We start from the raw sequence: 18768 nt of genomic DNA on the forward strand, positions 1-18768 counted from the left end.
ACCGCTCTGTGAACCTGAGGGTTCGGTGGAGCCAAAACTAGTGGACACGCACAACCTGTGGAGAGACAGGATTGAGAACTGGGTGGGAAAGGGCCCTTTCTCAGGTCGCAAAGGGGAATTAGTCTTTGGGACAGAGCGATTGCGGTGGCAGGGTGGTGTGGAGGATTACTGCCACTGGGGTGGGGTAGTTCAGTGAGAACTGGAAGAGGGATTTTGGAAAATCCTCATACTTCTATCGTTCTCTGGGAATAAGAGATTGAAAGTCTCTTCATTCCTGTTAGCTAAGCTGGGACAGAGTTTGTGAAACTAATCTGTGAGAGTTCTGAGGAAGAGAACTAAGCTTGTAAACTAAGAACTGAAGGAACTTAACTTGAGAAAACATCTTTTTTTAAAAAATAAATTATTATTATTATTTTTATAACATAAAACAAAACATACAAATAAAAAGAAAAAGAAAATACAAAAGAGCACTTGCTTAACAATTAATACTACTTATTATAATAAAAAATTACAAAATTCATAGTGCCCTGAAAAACCACCACCCACCTTAAAATAGTGTCCCATCACCACATTGGACTTCCGGAGAAGTGTTATGATAGTTTTAAAAAATAGATATAATAAAATCATTATAAAAAAACATTAATCAATTATCTACAACTAATTAACTAAGTTAATAAAATTCATTTTCGCCAGTTTGTCGCAATATGCGACGGCCTTTGACCATGTTTTTTTTTAATCTTCCATGTCCTTTCCATGTAAGGACTCTGTTAATTTGGCCATTCGCATATACATCCATAATTTCTCTCTCCAAGCATTGATTGAAGGTTTATTTACTTGCTTCCAGGTTTTAGCTATTGTAATTCTTGCTGCTGCAAAACTATATTGACATATGACTCTGTCATATCTATCTAAATTATTTTTAGGTATACCCAATAAACAAAAGGAATTATCCATTTTCACTTTAAAATTAACCAAATTGTTGGTTTCATTTAATACTTTTCTCCAAAAAAATTTACAAAAGTTTTTTACAAAACCACCATGCATGCATGAATGTTCCTTTATCTTTTTCACATTTCAAACATAAATCCGAATCACCTTTTTTCATTTTACTTATCATAACGGGAGTAACATATCATCTATAAAACATTTTATATAGATTTTCTCTTATTTCATTGGAAATTGTAAATTTATATTGTTTTTTCCACAAATTTTTCCATATATCCAAGTCAATATTGTATCCTAACTCCTTCATCCATTTCACCATCACTGGTTTAATTCTTTCATGTTCTAGGTTCAGTTCAATTAATAATTTATAAATCCGTCCTATCAATCCTTTATTTCCCTTGTTGTCAGGCCTGCTCCTTACTGAGTCAGCCAGGCTATGCATGTTTTGGTTTCGCCAGGTGCGGCCCAAGGTCAGGCCTGTTAACTGTCAAATTCCTCTCGCTAGCTTTGTGTCTCGTTTGTGGTGCCATGGGCCACTTTGCTGCCGCCTGTCCGCTTCGACCGGATAGGTTACTCCCCTCTCGACCTGATGGACCGCCCCGGAATCGGGGCAAACTCAGCGAAGAGGCACTGCGGCCAACTGTAGCGCTGCACCAGGACGGACTGCGCCGTCAGTGCTTCACGTCGGAGATCATCCAGCGAGCCTGCACCGACGGACCCATTGGGGTCCCGGATTACAAGTGCCCCGGGAGGGGACAGCTCACCTTCTTCAGATGAAGACAGAAGCTGGGACCCCCCAGCTTTAAACCTGGAGTCTCCTTTGGATCTGTCAAAAAACGGGCAGGGTCTGCGGTGAGTGGAGCGACACCGCGGACCCTCGCAGCTGTTCCTGCAAAACCCAAGGCTCCTGTAATGGTGAGTGAGATCGAAGATACCGTGTAAGTGGACGTGTTACAACACTACAAAAAGGGCCCCCAATTACAAGTCAAAGCACTAATAGATTCCGGGTGTGCCCACTCCCTAATCAATGAGGCCACTTTCAAAGCGCTCAAGGTCAAGTCAGAGACTCTGTCAGCTCCCATTCAATTTGCCCCAATGGATGGCAGTGACTTTAAGGGTGGGCCAGTAGATCGTCATACTCGCAGGGTAGCGATGGGCATTGGCCACCATTGGGAGCAAATAAACTTCACCATAGCTCCTATCAGATACGAAGTGGTGTTGGGAATAAACTGGCTCAAAGGACACAGCCCGTATATTGACTGGGGAGCTGGGACTATAAAATTCTCTGGTCCTAATTGAGACCAACACCGTCATGAGGTAGCTGTTGTACCGCCATCAACCTCTGCTTTAGTCTCAGACACCCCTTATGCCTCTCCACTGCCTGCCGAGTATCAAGACTTTGCAGACGTTTTTGATGTACAGGAATGTGATGTACTACCCCCCCACCGCAGAACGGACTGTGCTATTGAGATGGTGGGGGATGGGAAACTGCCTAAGAGTAAGATTTACCCCATGAGCGCTTCCGAACGTACAGTGCTACGTGAATTCTTGGACAAGAACTTGGCCCGAGGTTTCATCCAACCATCTACCGCCCCTTCTTCGGCCCCCGCTTTCTTTGTGCGCAAGAAGACGGGTGACTTGCGGTTATGCATTGACTTTCGGAAACTCAATGCAGTCACCCAGTCCAATGCCTACCCCATTCCTCTGATCTCAGATCTTTTGGGGCAACTAAAGGAGGGGCATATCTTCACTAAATTAGACTTGGTGGAAGCTTATTACAGAATCAGGATCCGGGATGGGGATGTACCCCTAACAGCCTTTTCCAGTTGCTTTGGCATGTATGAATTCTTAGTGATGCCGTTTGGATTAAAAGGGGCCCCGGGGGTCATCATGCAATTCATTAATGAGATCCTACATGACTTGTTATATAAAGGAGTGGTGGTTTATTTGGATGATATTCTCATTTACTCTAAAACTATGGACGAACATGTTGCCCTGGTGAGGGAAGTACTGCAACGTCTCAGAGACAATCAGCTCTAAGCTAAGGTGTCCAAGTGCGAATTTCACCAAAAACAGTTGACTTTCTTAGCCTATATAATTTCACACCACGGTCTCACTATGGACCCTGAGAAGGTGCAGTCTGTAACCAGTTGGGAACCACCCTCATCCCGCAAACAGGTTCAACAATTTCTTGGGTTCGCTAACTTCTACAGAGGGTTCATCCCCAACTACGCTCGAGTCGCACTCCCCATCACTGATCTCCTTAAGACTAAGGGAAAGGGAAGTGCAGCCACATTGCCTTTGACTAAAATCAATTGGACCCCCCAGTGCCAAACCGCTTGATACTCTCAAGCGACTATTTACCTCCGAACCGGTGTTGAAACACCCTGATCCTGAGCAAATGTTTATAGTCCAGGTTGTTTATAGTCGACTTCTACAATGAGGGAGGGATGGTCTTCTGCATCCATGCGCTTACTTCTCTAAGAGGTTCGCGCAGTCTCAGCTCAACTGGCCGATCTTTGCTCAGTTCCGCTTCGTATTAAGACATGTATCAGGGAAGCAGAATGTCCTGGCGGATGCTCTATCCAGACTACCCCAATACCCTACCAAGATTGAACGCCCCACAGAGTCCCTGTTCACTCCTGCTCAGAGAGGTTTACTGCCCACTCTGGCGGTTCAAACCCGATCACAAGCCCGGCTCCCGCCCCAGTCTTCGCATGGGGGGGGACTCCAAGCCGAACCACGTCGGTTGGCCCGACCGCTCCCCCCCCTCGCCTCCTTCGCCAACTTTGCCTGCGCCTGGCCGCCCGAGTGATCCAGCCGTCCGACCCCCCTCAGAGACACCAGCTTCCCCTCCCGCAGTGCAGCCCGCCAGCACAGTACCCACGACGCCGGATGGGGTGGGTCTAACAGACTCCTTTATGAACTCACTTCGTTCCGGGTGCAAAGCCGAACTCTCTGCGCAAACCCTCCCCGCTTCTCTCATTGAATATGGGGGTTACTGGTACAAAGACTCTAAGCTGTATGTGCCTAAGGGACTGCGAAGGGAGGTTCTGCAGTTAGTCCATGGATTTCTAAAAACATTGCATTTGTTACGGAGACAGTTTTGGTGGGCGGGCATGCGAACCAATGTGGATTCGTTCATCCGCAGTTGCCCAGTATGCGCTACTGTCAAAAGGCCCCAGGGTAAACCTCCCGGGTTATTACAACCGTTGGAGACCACCAATAGACCCTGGGAAGTAATTGCAATGGATTTTTTGACTGATCTCCCCCTCAGTGAAGGGAAAACTGTACTTTGGGTAATCACTGACCTGTTCTCTAAACAGGTGCCTCTCATCCCTTGTGCAGGTATCCCGTCCGCCCCAAAACTGGCCCGCCTCTTTGTGTCACATGTCTTCCGACTCCATAGTTTCCCACGCAAGGTGGTCAGCGACCGCGGAAGTAGGTATGTAGCCAAATTCTGGAAAGCTTTCCTAAAACTATTGGGGGTGGAACAAGGTCTTTCAAGTGCTTTCCATCCCCAAACCGACGGACAAACGGAACGGGTAAACGCTGTCTTAGAGTGCTACTTGCGTTGTTATGTTAACTATCATCAGGATGATTGGGTTGAATTGTTGCCCTTTGCTGAATATGTGTACAATAATGCTGTACATCAGTCCACAGGGTATAGCCCCTTCCGGGCCGTGTATGGTCAGGACTTCGGCCCCATTGGCCATACTGATGTCTCCAGGGTGGAGGGAGGTGAAGATGTTGCTGACTGGGCACACGCAATTCAAACAACCTGGCCTTGGCTGGTAAAGAACTTGGAACGAGCCAAACGTAAATACAAGGCTCAAGCTGACAAACATCACTCACCTGGGAAGGACTATACAGTGGGAGACATGGTTTATTTATCCACCAAGAATCTACGTTCCAACCACCCATGTAACAAACTCAGTGCCAAATACGTGGGGCCCTTTCCTGTTTCTCGAGTCATCAACCCAGTAACTGTGGAACTCTCGCTCCCGAAATCATTAAGGCGTATCCACCCCGTATTTCATATCAGTTTGCTGAAACCACATGTCCCTTCCCCGGAATGGCATCCTGAGCCGCTCCCTGAACCTCCGGTGATGGTAGGGGGAGAAGAACATTTTGAAATTGCAAAAATCTTGGACTCGCGTATCCATCATGGTTCTCTCCAGTATCTTGTTCGTTGGAAACACTTCAGTTCTGCGCATGATGAATGGGTACGCGCACATGATGTTTCTGCACCTCGTTTACTCCGTCAATTCCATACGACTTACCCTCACAAACCAGCGGCCATGCACAGGACAGTGGGAGGGGAGCCTTAAGGGGAGCAGGATGTCAGGCCTGCTCGTTACTAAGACAGCCAGGCTATGCATGTTTTGGTTTCGCCAGGTGCGGCCCAAGGTCAGGCCTGTTAACTGTCAAATTCCTCTCGCTAGCTCTGTGGGAACTGCCCTCGTGGGGGGGGGGTTTGCCATGGCTGCCGCTGCTATCTGATATGACCAATGCTCTTCCATATAGGCCTTAGGCCATGCCTTTAGTTCTCATTCATGCCAACTTACCTATATAGCTGCTGTAAACCTGTAGAGTTTTCCTAATAAATCAACTCTGTTTTGGACTCCTTGTCTGTGGATGTGGTTTCTGGGATTGTCACGGGACAAGTGCTCACACTTGTTTAATATAATTTCAAATCTGGATTTATTTTCATTAAAACCCTTCAACTTATCCTTATTAAATATATCTTTTAATTTATAATACATGAACCAGTCTTTCATTTTCAGCTCTTCTCTACTCTTTAATAACCAAATCCCTTCCTTACACTCTATAATCTCTCTATAAATATCCATATCTAAATTTAGTTGCATACCCCTTTTCATAAATGCTTCTACTGGGTTAATCCAACCTGGAGTTTTATTTCCAAAAAATCCTTTATATTTTCTCCAAGTTTGAAATAAACCATATTTAATAATATGAGAATTAAATTCTTTATTTACTTTCTCTTTCTCAAACCACAAGTATGCATGCCATCCGAAACGTAAGTTAAATCCTTCCAATTCTAAAAGTTTTATATTTTCTAATAATATCCAATTCTTTAACCAATTAACACAAGCTGCTTCATAATACATTCTTAAATCGGGTAACCCCAAACCTCCTGTTTCCTTTAGTTGAATTAAGTTATTATAAGCTATGTCTTTCTTTAGCAGAGATAGCAGAGATCCTCAGTTAAAACATCTAAGCTAAATCATTCCAAAGGGCTTTTTTCACCACTCCCTAAACTTTCCAAAGGTTTCCACTGGAAAAATTGAGAGTCCTCAGATTGTTTTTCCTGCTATATATTTGAAATGAGCTGAATTGCTTTTTAAAACAAATTTTTTCTCACTCAAAAAGAATCATAGAATAGAATCATAGATTTGGAAGGGACCACCAGGGTCATCTAGTCCAACCTGCACAATGCAGGAAATTCACAACTACCTCCCCCACACACACCCAGTGCCCAGAAGATGGCCAAGATGCCCTCCCTCTCATGAACTGCCTAAGTTCATAGAATCAGCATTGCTGACAGATGGCCATCTAGCCTCTGCTTAAAAACCTCCAGGGAAGGAGCACTTACCACCTCTTGAGGAAGTCTGTTCCACTGAGGAACCACTCTAAGTGGAACAGGCTTCCTCGGGAGGTGGTAAGTGTTCCTTCCCGGGAGGTTTTTAAGCAGAGGCTAGATGGCCATCTGTCAGCAATGCTGATTCTATGACCTTAGGAAGTTCATATTATTACATAGGAGACCTTTTCAGTGCTTCTCAAGTTGTCCCAATTTTTCCCTGCAAACATTTTAAAAGGCCTCATACTTCTTCATGCTATAGATTTTGAGTGTGGAAAACATTGTCTCAAGAAGCATTTCACTCAGTCTAAAACATAAAATGTTACAAGAGGGTTTTCCCCCTACTGCACCCCCAAGTTTTCTATCCAAAGAACTGAAAAAATGTTTGGGGAAAAAAACGTTTTCCCTCTGCATTATTCACATTTTTTTGTGCCTTCACATTTCTAGACAAAAAAGTGAACTAAAATAAAATTAAAATGATCAAAATAAATATTACAATGAGCAGATTCAAAAATAGTAAAAACACAAAAATAGCAGAGATCCTCAGTTAAAATATAATTAAAGGCATGGCAGAATAGTAATGCAGCCATCTTCTTAAGCAGTCTCTCTCCAGCTGGGGCTCAGGACTCTGAGAAGTCCACGATTTCTTTTCCAGGGCAGAGAAGAAACTCTTCTCTTGCCATCCAGTTAACATGAAAAGGGAGCCCTTTCTGGGCACAGGGACTCTCCCCTCAGAGGAAGGGCCCCGAATCAGCTTCCCCGTTTGTCCCAGAATCGCTACCCACCACCACCTGGCTCCAGAGCACTAGCCAGAAAACCTGCTGACTGACTGTTGGGAACCAACAGTTCAGCCCCATGAACTCTGACTGGTTGAGTGGTACCTAGGCACTAGAGGCACAAGGCACTTGTCATTGTTTTTTTTTTTTAATATTGGTGGTTCACTCTATTTTCTAATGCAAAGGATTTCAGGGAGGAGAGAGATCATGGTTGAGCTGAACACCAGAAGTTCCGATTCTTTGATACGGATTTTTTCTGTTTCTATGAGTAGCTCTGCAACTTTTTGCTGACCCTCAGTATATTTGTATGCCTGACCTGGACAGCCCAGGCTGGCCCGATCTTATCACATCTCGGAAGCCAAGCAGGGTGGGTCCTGGTTAGTACTCGGATGGGAGACCACCGAGGAAGCCCAGTGCTGCTATGCAGAGGCAGGAAATGGCAAACCACTTCTGAATGTCTCTTGCCTTGAAAACACTACGGGGTTACCCGTAGGGTTAGGATTAGGGTTGCGACTTGACGGCTAAAAAAGAAGTACATTTGGTGTCTTTCTAAAAGGTATTAACCAATAAGGATTTTTCTTTCTGCCTCCAGCACAAAATCCCTTCCAATCAAGAGTTAGGAAAGATTAGAACCTGAGTCAGGGCCATCTAAACTGCTGCTCACTTGCTACCCTCTTGTGGTCCTATAGCTACTTTCCAAGGCTTGGCTTTGTAGGACTTCAAATGGATGTAATCAGGTCCACTCTGCTCCTGTACTTGGAATAAAACACAATACTGCTTTCAATTTTCTACACCTTCACAGAAGTCTTCAAGACAACTTTGAGCAAAGCCCTGCTCTTGTGCTTAACACTCAAGCAAATCTCTTCTTAACACCCCTGTAAAAATTAACACCACTGTAAAAAATTAACCTCTATTTCCCCAATGTAACAAATTGACCAAGTCTTCTCTGCCTACATACACACACCACAAACACTGTTCCTCACCTTTGACATTAGCTTCAAGCCCCTTTCAATCCGAGGTGGCGGCTTTTTATCCAAGATCCCCGCCTCATATGGGGACACGATGGCCGGGTTGATGAACCTCAGGAACATGGCACTTCCGACAGCACCAATGCTGTTCTGGGGGAACCGCTGGCTGACAACCTGACAAGCAGAAGTTGGAATTTGATAATAAAAAATATACAGATTAACAGGAGAAAGGGCCCCCCAAGAGGCATTTCAAATTCCCTATTAGTTGCTAGCCCTTCTATGCATGTCACCAAACAAGATAGAAACAAAATAGGGTGTCAAAATGGCTCTCTCTAGTTAACCAAGTTTCAGAGGGAAGTGGCAAATTGTTATTGTAGGTTGAGGAAGAAGGAAAAGTGTTATTTCTAATAATCCAGGCAAAGCACAGTTTTACTGAGCCACCTCTTCCACGCCCACGTACGTATGCCCCCCCTCCTTGCAGCGCAGCCAGCTCAAGAGCCTGTGAGTCCCTATTGGCCCAAAGAAAGCCAAGAAGCCACTCCAAAGAACCCCACCCTAACAATGGAGCCAGTCCCAGAGTCCTTCCAAGGGTGGAATAATCCCCTGCAAATTCTTCTCCCAGACTAAATGATTCAATTCAATCTGGAGTGGGAGGGAGGGGCTCTTCACTTCCATTATTGGCAATTTTCCACCACCTCAACTGGAAACAGCCCCCTCACAAAAACATGCACACAAGGTCTGTCAAGGAATAGCAAAAGCCCCCTTGATTATCCGTAAGGCAAAGGAGCTGAGAATGGGCAACATTCACAATGAAAAGTACGTTCAGAGAAAAATGCAGAACGCACTTCCTCTAAGGGTGGGCGGGGGGAGATGAAAATTAAATGGTTCATGCCATTTATTCATGTTTGCACAAGCTGCAAAACCAGCAAAGAATTACCACCTCCCATATCTTCAAGAGGTACTCATTGGTTTCTGAGGAACTTTAATAAATGATGTCACAAGCAGTGCAGAACAGAGAAGGCCATAGTCAGAAACTTTTAAAAGCATATGCACCCAGGAAAGGCAAAGGGTGGGGAGCCAAGGGCCAGAAGAACCAAGCAAGTAAACTAAACTAAACTAGCTCCCTCCACTTCAGGAGCTTTGAGGCCTGTGTTTATCATCCCATGAGGAAATTCCCTGTCTAAAAGTGAAAAGGCATTCAGAACCCGTTTATGCTATGGCTTGGATGCGCCTGCTTTCAAGCAGAAGAACCAAAAACCCCTTGGGGCCTTCCCAAGGACCTTGGTGTGCTTTAAGCAGTGCTTTGCATCCAGGTATAGCCTGCGCACCACGGCTGGTCCTGTGACCACTCTTCAACAAACAGTGTTGCACCCAGGTGACAAATACGGCCTCTGCAGAGGCTGGAGTGTCAGACTTTGGCAATAGAGATCTGGGTTCCAATTCCCATTCAGTCACAAAGCTCAATGGGTGACGAACTCAAGGCAAGTCCTCCCTCCCCGCAAAAAAGCTTATAACCACAAGGTAGGGTGGAGTTATGCGAAGCAGCCCCACAATGCAAAGAGCTGCCATCACCAAGAAACAGACCTTTCCCAGACCTGGCTACTTCAAACAGGACAGTATTCCTACACTGAATTTTTCCCTCCTATGAAGCAGCCCTACGCTGCACAAATTGCTAAGTAATTACCAACTACCGTAGGTCAACTACTACATATATCAATCTAAAACAGGGTCCCCAACCTTTCCAAGCCTGCAGGTACCACTGGAATTCCAGCACAGCGTGGCAGGCACCATACAATGGCTGCCACAAAATGGCTGCCAGACAGAGGAGGCCAAGCCAACCACAAAGTATGTCGCACAGTGAAGACCCTCGTGCTGTGGTGGCAGCTGCCGCCAAAGCAACATTTAAACAAATCTGCACAATCAAAACTCCAGTAGCCAATCAGAATCCTTGCTGGGCAAAAGCCCTACCTGGCCTTCCCCACTTTCTAAGAACACTTGTTTGGCACCAGGAAAGGTGTCAGCAGGCGCCATGAAGCCCACGGGCACCACGCTGGGGGCCCCTGAGCTTAGCTTAACATGGTCTCGCCAAGTATAAATAACCTTGGCTGGGCCAAATGTTTGGGGGTGGGGATGGTGAACATCTGTGGTTCAAAAAGGGGCCTCACCAAAGGTCTCGCCCCCTGCCAAAAAAGCTGCCCTGCTGCACACCACTACACTGCCCCCACTGGCTGCTGCAGGTGAGTCTTTGTCACCTGGCTTTTCTAATTTCATCATGTGAAGACAGTACTAAGAAGGTGACCAGTGGAAAGAGAGAGGCTCCTGAAGGAACAGCTGAAGAGGGATGTGAAGAGGCTCGGCTCAGCTAGGAGTTTCACCACCTGAATGGGAAAGTCCAGAAAGGCTATGCCTGAATACCGGGGGGGGGGGGGGACACACTCCCACTGTGAGACCTCTCTTGCCCTGGTTCTAACCCCCAAATCCCTGCAAGGTGAGGCTGCTTTCCACAGGAAGGGAACTGAGCTCAGCCGACCTTGACTGCTCTGGCTAAACAGAAACTCAGGCTATAACGTTAGATGATATTTGTGTTTATGCTTAAATTTCCATGTTTGGCAAGCCAAGGCTGGGGAGAAAATCCTCAGAATTGCTTCATTATATGCATATCAACTCCTGGCTCAGGTAGACCTCTCTTTCTTCATAAGAAGTAGGAGAAAACCTGGCTCATCCAGCTATTTCCCAGCAGACCCTGACGCTCTCTCTTACATGCATTCTGGCCCGTGGAACACTTGCTTGCTGCATGGTGCAAGTGGCCATTATGGCCATGGGACTTTGAGGCCGCCCGTTCCAGGCAGCAACAGCAGCAAGGCCCAAGCCACCCACCGTCTGCCATCCAGAACAAACCCAACTGAGCAACATAACCCATACTACTGGCATTTTTTTAAAAAAAACTTCCACGTTACTAAGAAGTCACCTGAATGTGTGTGTTATTTTGTGTATGTGAGTAATTCCAAATGCTCAAATTCATCAGGCACTTTTCAGACTTCTACCTTAAAAAAAAGGTAGATGGAATACAGCTGAAACAGGAGGTTTGGGGCTTTTTAAAATATATAATGTTTCGGTTAACAAATGCTTTTTTGAAGAACTGTATGAAGCAAAACTAGTGTCAACTCAATTTCTCTTGCATACATAGAAAGAAAAGTTGAAAAGGAAGGTCAATTCATTTTTAGAAGCACGTATTGCAATGCACCCCCAAAGTGGTAACACAATTTCAGGCATTTACAATACTTTTTGGGATTATTTTCCTAGCTTTACATTTTGAAAGCTGGGTTCCTCAGAACTGGGTTGTTTCAGGCTTACAGATTTTACAACTCTCACCCATACGATCTCAACAGAAGCACCCCCATAACAAGCCCTCATTTAGTAACGAACTTCCACTTCCTCATGTGCAAAGCATCATACATATACATTAATATATAAAGGCACCCACTGGTTCATCTATCAGACCATTGGTCAATCAGTTGACCATTGGTCAACCATTGGCAGCCACTCTCCAACATCTCAGGTTTGCCTAACACCTGAGACTCTTTAAGGGGATTTGCCAGGGGTTGAACCTGAGACCTACAACATGCCAAGCAGATGCTCTGCTACTAGACCCAGCCTCTCCCTTGGAGTGATCTATCGAAACCTCTTCCTTTCTCATTAAGGAGAAAAGAGTACCAACACCTCTCTACAAAAGGGAAGAGGGGAGGGTGCTGCCAAAACCAGTGCAAAGAAGAAGAAAAGAAACACGTTGCTCTTATTGTCGGACGTTCCCTTTTAGGACTGCAGGTGGTGACAAAGGAAAGAGCATCGGCATGGCTGGGGCACAGCTGCAGAGTTCCCCTTCCGTTGTGGAGTCAAAGAGGCACACAGAGAATGCTTTTAACAAACAAGACTTTGGTCCAGGGTTAATTGAAACGAAAGCTCTTTGGGCGCCAGAATTAGTAGAATGATTTTACAGTGAGAGTCAAGGGGGCTAGAAGAGAAGTTTTTTTCTTATAATAAAAGAGGAACAGAACCGGGGAAGGGGTGTGCGCGTTGACAGAAATGGCTAATAAAACTTCTCCAAAAAAACTTACTGATTTTTTGTTTTCCTTTTTTTCTTTTACGGTAGCTTTATTCAGGAGAGAGTGACAAGTAGCCTACAGAACAGAGATGAGCACAAACAAGTCACAGCACCAGCCACAGACAGCAACCCAAACAAAATCAACAACACAACCAACCAACCACTGTTGACTAGTGCACAAAGTTACACAATCAAATGCAACAGAACAGAAAATGAAATATGCACACTCTGCATCGGGTGGCCTTTGCACTTCACGTATGCGGCAGTGATTGGTTTCATGGAGCACTTAAAGGCAAGCAAATGGTGGGTCTCGATCATTCCTACTATTTCTGGCTGGGCTCCCGATTTTAAAAGCATCTTGATTTGCTAAGCATACACAGCACGTATGTTGTGCATTCTCATTATGTAGCATTTGGAAGGTTTTGCAAAAGGCCAAATCAATTATTCCAAACAGATATTCAAGTAGGATTTCACTTTCCCAGCCCTGAAAAAATCCTTCTCTGTGTGTCCATCAACATATTCACAGGAGTTGGGTAAAAAAAGGTTAAAATCTCATTGGATGATTTTCGTCATGTAGCACCAACACTTGACAAACAGAGAGCGAAGCCCCCGTCCTAAAAAGCACCCCGAGCCTATTTTTTTCACCCACCCCCAACTTGGCACCATGTGCAGGAGGAGGAGCTAGAAATCTTCCTTGGCCACGCTTTCAAAAACATTGGGAAAGAAGCACACATTCCCAGGAGAATTCACATTCAGCAGCTCTGCACAGAGGGTGAGTTTCTCCCAACCCGCCCTTTACAGAGCACCCATCCTGCCTCCCATGCAGAAGAATGCCCCTGGTCCAGTGGTGCTATAGAGCACATATCAAGCAGCCAGAGGGGCACAAGCTCCTTACCCAGGTGGGAATGCAGGTGTTTCAGTCTGCACCCAACCACCACGCTGTAACAGAACACATCCAGGAACTCTTTGAACAAACCCAGCTGCTCCCTCACAGACCCTGACCACAGCAGCCCCTATTTTGGGCCTTGCCCCATCTCACAAATGTATCAAGCAGCTGCATAAAGGGATGGAAGCCCTCCCCAGACAAGAAGAACACAGCAGGGGGGCCATGTGTGGGGTAGCTGGACAGGAGTGCAAGGGGGCCAGGCCCAGACTGCCCCTGAAACTAATGTGACAGTTTTGCAGGCTTTCCCTCTGCAAGAGCAACAGCAAGGCGGTTTTGTAATCCACCCTGAATCTCAGCGAGGAAGGTGGCCTGCAATGCCAGTACCACGGCTGCCTCGTTGGCTGGGAGAATTCTGAGTCAAGGTTAAAGACGTAAGAGCAGCCCTGCTGGATCAGACCAGGAGTCCCCCTGGCCCAGCAACCCGTCTGGAAGAAAGGCCAACCAGACACCTCCAGCAAGCCCACAAAGTAGGGCACGAAGGCATCCAGCACATGACCTACAGCGTCAGAAACACACAGTGCATCGCCAAGCACTGCTAAAAACACATAGAGAGATTATTTCAAATCATTTTGAGAAGCAACTTCAAGTCCATGAAGAATCAGATTCAGGAAAAAGCATGGATCCTCGCACGCAGCTTAACTGCAAGGGAGAAATAACCTTCATGAAGTATTACCTTTCATGGCATGTTAAACTTTACAACACATGCTATTAACAAAATTCATTGCCTGCTGTTTGGTTTTACTTCAGGCCTGGATCTAAAATGGCAAGTTCAGCTGTCTTGGCACAGAGTAGAAATTAAAACCATTACTGGCTGGTTAAATCTAGCTCTTATTTGATCAAGATGAGACCTCTGCTTCTTACCCAAAGAACAAGATCCACATGCAAGGGGCACTTTATTTCCCCTATAAATTACTGCTTAAGATGGGATCAGATTGGATAAAAAAGCAAGAGGAAGGGAAAGCAAGTGAGAGCCTGACAGCCACACCACCGGCTACCTCTGCAGGGATGAGGTTCAAAAATGAAGCAAACCTCAGCACCCATGAGCTCAGGCTGCAGAGCCAATCCCTGGATTTTAACTGGGAAACCAACTGCTTGAACTGTGCCTCCCAACACTAAGAACATCAGAGGAGCCCTGCTGGATCAGCGAGGAGGTTCCATCTAGTCTGGCATTCTGCCCCACGCAGTGGCCACCCAGTTGCCCTGGAGGGCAAGCAACAGAGCACAGAGGCTGAGGCCTTCCCGGGATGCTGCCTAACTACACCATGCCAGCACTCCAATCTCATGATGGGGAAGGTTTGGCAGGTGCGTGGGGAGGGGAGGGGCACTCTTGCTCCCCCCTCCCAACTCCCCACCAGACATAGGGCTGGGCATTATTATCTGACTCAGCCCATACATTACACAAACGGTACGGAACAAATTTCTTCAGAAAAGAGAGAATCAGTATCCAAGAGCGATATTTCCTATTATTTGTAGTTAGGCTTAAGTAAATTGGGGCATGATCAGCGTAAACCATGCTTCCTTAACCCTATTCATGATTGAGTTAGAAATCAAGAAATAATCTATCCTTGAATAAGCCTCATGAGAGTTTGAAAAAAAAGTAGTCTTTCTCCACAGGATTATGTTCTCTCCGCACATCAATGAGCTGAAATAAATCAATACTGTTACACATTAATTTACCCAAGGAGGTTTGCCTTTTAGTGTTTTTACTACTTTCTTTAGATCTTTTAACTTCTTCTAAATTCATTACAGCATTAAAGTCCCTTCCTAGCACTAAGTTGCCCTCTACAAAGTCTATCAATTGTTTATGCAAATCATTATAAAATTGCTGCTGTTGATGGTTAGGAGCATAGATATTACCTAAAGTTATATTTTCCCCAAACAGTTCACCCTTAATGAACAGAAATTTACCTTCCTTATCTTTTTAAATCTGTTTTACGATGAACAATGGAGTTTTAATATAAATGGCTACACCTTTGCTTTTCTGTATAGAAGAAGCTGTATATAATTTGCCTAGCTTTTAAATAATCAAAAAGTAAAAGGGAAATTAGGAAAAGATCTCCAAATCTATTTTGAAACAAATAAACAACCGGAAAGTTACGCTTTAAGTATCTGGGAGGCCACTAAAGCATATTTTAGGGGTCTGACGAATCAGCCTACTTGAAGAGAGTCAGAAACACAGAAAGACAGGATTGTTTGCAGAGAATAAGATGGTTAGAGGAGCAGCACAAAAACAATTAGATAAGGAAATAATGTTGGAAATTAAAAAAGAAAAATTGAAATTAGCCCAAATGGATATTAAATCTATTCATAAACAGATGTTATTTATAAAACAAAAATATTTTGAAAATGGAGATAAAGCTGGGAACTTATTAGCGAATAAAGTAAGGAAAATCAAAGCTAGACAAAATATAACGAAAATAGATTTAGGGGACGGTAGGTTTAGTTAAGACAATAAAAAGATATTACAAACATTCCATCAGTATTATCAGACTTTATATACCTCTGATCAGCCGAATAAAAATAAAATTGGAAAGCATTTAAAGGAAATTAAGATCCCTAAGTTATCGAAGGAAGATAGAGAAATAATGGTTAAGAGATAACTTTGCAGGAATTGGAATCAGTGGTTAACAAATTAAAGCTCTGGGCCCAGATGGTTTTATTTCAGAGTTTTATAAAGTCTTTTTTCATCTAATCAAAAATCCATTATTGAACGCAATCAAGGATATTTTTAAAAAGGGAAAACTCCCTGACTCCTGGTTGGAAAGTACGGTGGTTGTCATCCTAAAACCAGAGAAGGATCCCACCTCTCCGGGTTCTTATAGACCACTGGAACAAGGGTTTTGTTCTCTCTCCCCCCCCCCCAAAGCGTGGAAGAAACTTCTCAGACTCCTGTGCATGAGAGAACTTGATCTTCTGCTCCACAATTTAGGAAGAGGCGTGTTCTCGTAATTGGGGATTCCCTGCTGAGAGGGGTAGAGTCTAAACTATGCTGACCTGACTTGTTGTCCCGAGAGGTCTGCTGTTTACCGGGTGCACGCATCCAGGATGTGACAGAAAGGGTAGGAAGACTCATCAAGCCCACAGATTATTACCCTTCTTGCTCGTTCATGTGGGAGCAAATGATATTGCCCGGCACAGCCCAGAATGTATTAAAAGAGACTACATGGCTCTGGGTAAGAAGGTGAAGGACCTGGGGGGGCGCAGGCTGTGTTTTCATCTGTTCTGCCTGTTGGAGATCGTGGCTTAGGAAGGGAAAGACGAATACTCCAAATTAATGACTGGCTGCGTAGGTGGTGTCGTTAAGAAAGGTTTGGATTTCTGGACCATGGCTTATGCTTTCGAGAAGTAGCTCTTCTGTCGGGGGATGGTTTACACCTCACGAGGGTAGGGGAAAAAATGTTTGGTGAGAGCCTTGCAAACCTGATCAGGTGTCAGACATGGTCTGAGAAGGAATGTTGTGGTATCTCCAGGTGCTGGCCTTGGCCAGATCTGTATCTTGTAAACAGTGTATTTAGACTAATCTCCGTGGAAAGACTCCTAGCTCCTGGGAGGGGGGTTGCCATGGTATCCAGATCCACCCCGATTTGCCCTATGCTCTTCCATATGTGCCCTGTACTGTTCCCGTAGTTTTCACTAGTGTCTATTTGACTCTTGACTTCTGTTAACCTGTGGATTTCCCAATAAATCAACTCTTTTCAGACTACCTGTCTGCTGATGTCTGTTTATGGGATTATCACGGGACTAGAGCTGACATTTACACACGAATCCATGTGTCCTATATTTTTATCCCTGGCTGGAGCCCTGGAGGGTTCGCCGGGAGGTCGGGTTAGAGCTTTGGGTCAGCTCCCCGAGGATCCTGATCTACTGCATGCTATCCTTGCGGAGGCACAGCGGACTCTAGCCAAGGCCAATCGGCTGACTGGGTTGGTCGTGAATCAGTGGCATCGGCTGGCGGCAGCGGCCCCCTGGGAGACGCGGGGCGCTGATCTCTGCGCCAATAACGAACTTTGGTGGTTGGACGTCTCGCTGAAGGAGACCCGGTTGGCGCAAGAGGACGCAACTCTCTTAACCCAGCTGTTTGACGAGGTTGCGGTTCGTGAGGGCAGCGGGAACCGGCGGTCCCAATCCGAGGGTCCGTTTCCTTGTTCCCAATGGCGGGAAATGGGAGTGAAACTGTTCCAGACCTCAACCAGGGCAGCCGGGATGCGCATACTGTAGCCGCCAGGACAGTGTTGTCCCTTATGGATTTACTGCCAAACAAAGCGTCGGAGGACGATGAGGTTAAGGTGCTGCATCCAGAGTTTGGTTCTTCCTCCATGGAGCTTGCCCGCAAGGTTTTACCGCTACTGGGCAAGCATAAGGAAATCCAGTTGGTGCTGGAACAAGCGGCCGAGCCATTGGTGGCGGCCGCCGTGGCGGCTCGGGCCGCCGCCTTGGAAGCGGCTCAGGCTGCTCAGCAACGGGTGGCGGAGCAACTTTTGGCTGAGGTGGCTCAGAAACAGGCCGCCCTGGAGTAGGCGGCCTTGGCGACCGGAGCGCAACCAAAAGGCGGGGTGGGACTAGAATGGCCCTTGTTCTCCCCGGAACCCTATCCACCCCGGGATGTGGCCCGTCGGTGGTGGCTTGCCTTCGCCATGTGATGAGGGAAGGGATTTGCAGCCTAGAATTGGCATTGGGATAGTGCACAAACACCTGGTTTCTTTAAATGAAAAAATCCTCTGGGCCAGATGAATTGCACCCAAGGGTACTACAACTTGCAGATGTAATTTCGGAACCTCTGTCCATTATTTTTGAAAACAGGTGAGGTATCAGAATCTTGGCAAACAGGTGAGGTATCAGAAGATTGCAGGTGGGCAAATGTTGTACCCATCTTCAAGAAGGGGAAAAAGGAGGATCTGGGTAACTACCGACCCATCAGCTTGACTTCTATACCAGGAAAAGTGTTCGAACAAATCATCAAACAGTCCTTGAGAATTTAGAAAGGAAGGATCTGATCACTAAGAGCCAGCACGGGTTTCTCAAGAATAAGTCACGTCAGACTAATCTTATCTCTTTTTTTGAGAAAGTTACTACCTTGCTGGATCAGGGGAATGCTGTAGACATAGTTTATCTAGATTTCAGAAAGGCTTTTAATAAGGTTCCACATAGTATTCTAGTTGACAAATTGGGAAAATGTGGTTTAGATCCTATTATTGTTAGGTGGATCTGCAACTGGTTGACAGATCGTACCCAAAGAGTGCTAGTTAATGGTTCCTCATCCACTTGGAGAGAAGTGACTAGTGGAGTTCCTCAGGGATCTGCGCTGGGCCCTGTCTTGTTCAACATCTTTATAAATGATTTGGATGAAGGAATAGAGGGGATGCTTATTAAATTTGCAGATGATACTAAATTGGGAGGGGTAGCAAATACAGTAGAAGACAGAGCCAGGA

The 18768-nt window shown here is 45.5% G+C and overlaps 1 protein-coding gene across 2 annotated transcripts in view; it reads right to left on the minus strand.

The window, feature by feature from the left end:
* Nucleotides 1-18768, minus strand: part of NF1 (neurofibromin 1) — a 310275-nt gene that overhangs the window by 162542 nt on the left and 128965 nt on the right. Inside the window, exons 31-32 of one of the 2 annotated variants that reach the window (XM_056865590.1) lie at nucleotides 12407-12469; nucleotides 8307-8465 (exon numbers count right to left, since the gene is read on the minus strand). In XM_056865590.1, the coding sequence (XP_056721568.1) occupies nucleotides 8307-8465; nucleotides 12407-12469 (222 nt within the window). The remainder of the gene's footprint in view (nucleotides 1-8306; nucleotides 8466-12406; nucleotides 12470-18768) is intronic. The other variant, XM_056865591.1, reaches the window with a different exon arrangement.

This window comes from Euleptes europaea, chromosome 19 (genome assembly GCF_029931775.1).
Source record: "Euleptes europaea isolate rEulEur1 chromosome 19, rEulEur1.hap1, whole genome shotgun sequence".
In the NCBI taxonomy this organism is placed as follows: Eukaryota; Metazoa; Chordata; class Lepidosauria; order Squamata; family Sphaerodactylidae; genus Euleptes; species Euleptes europaea.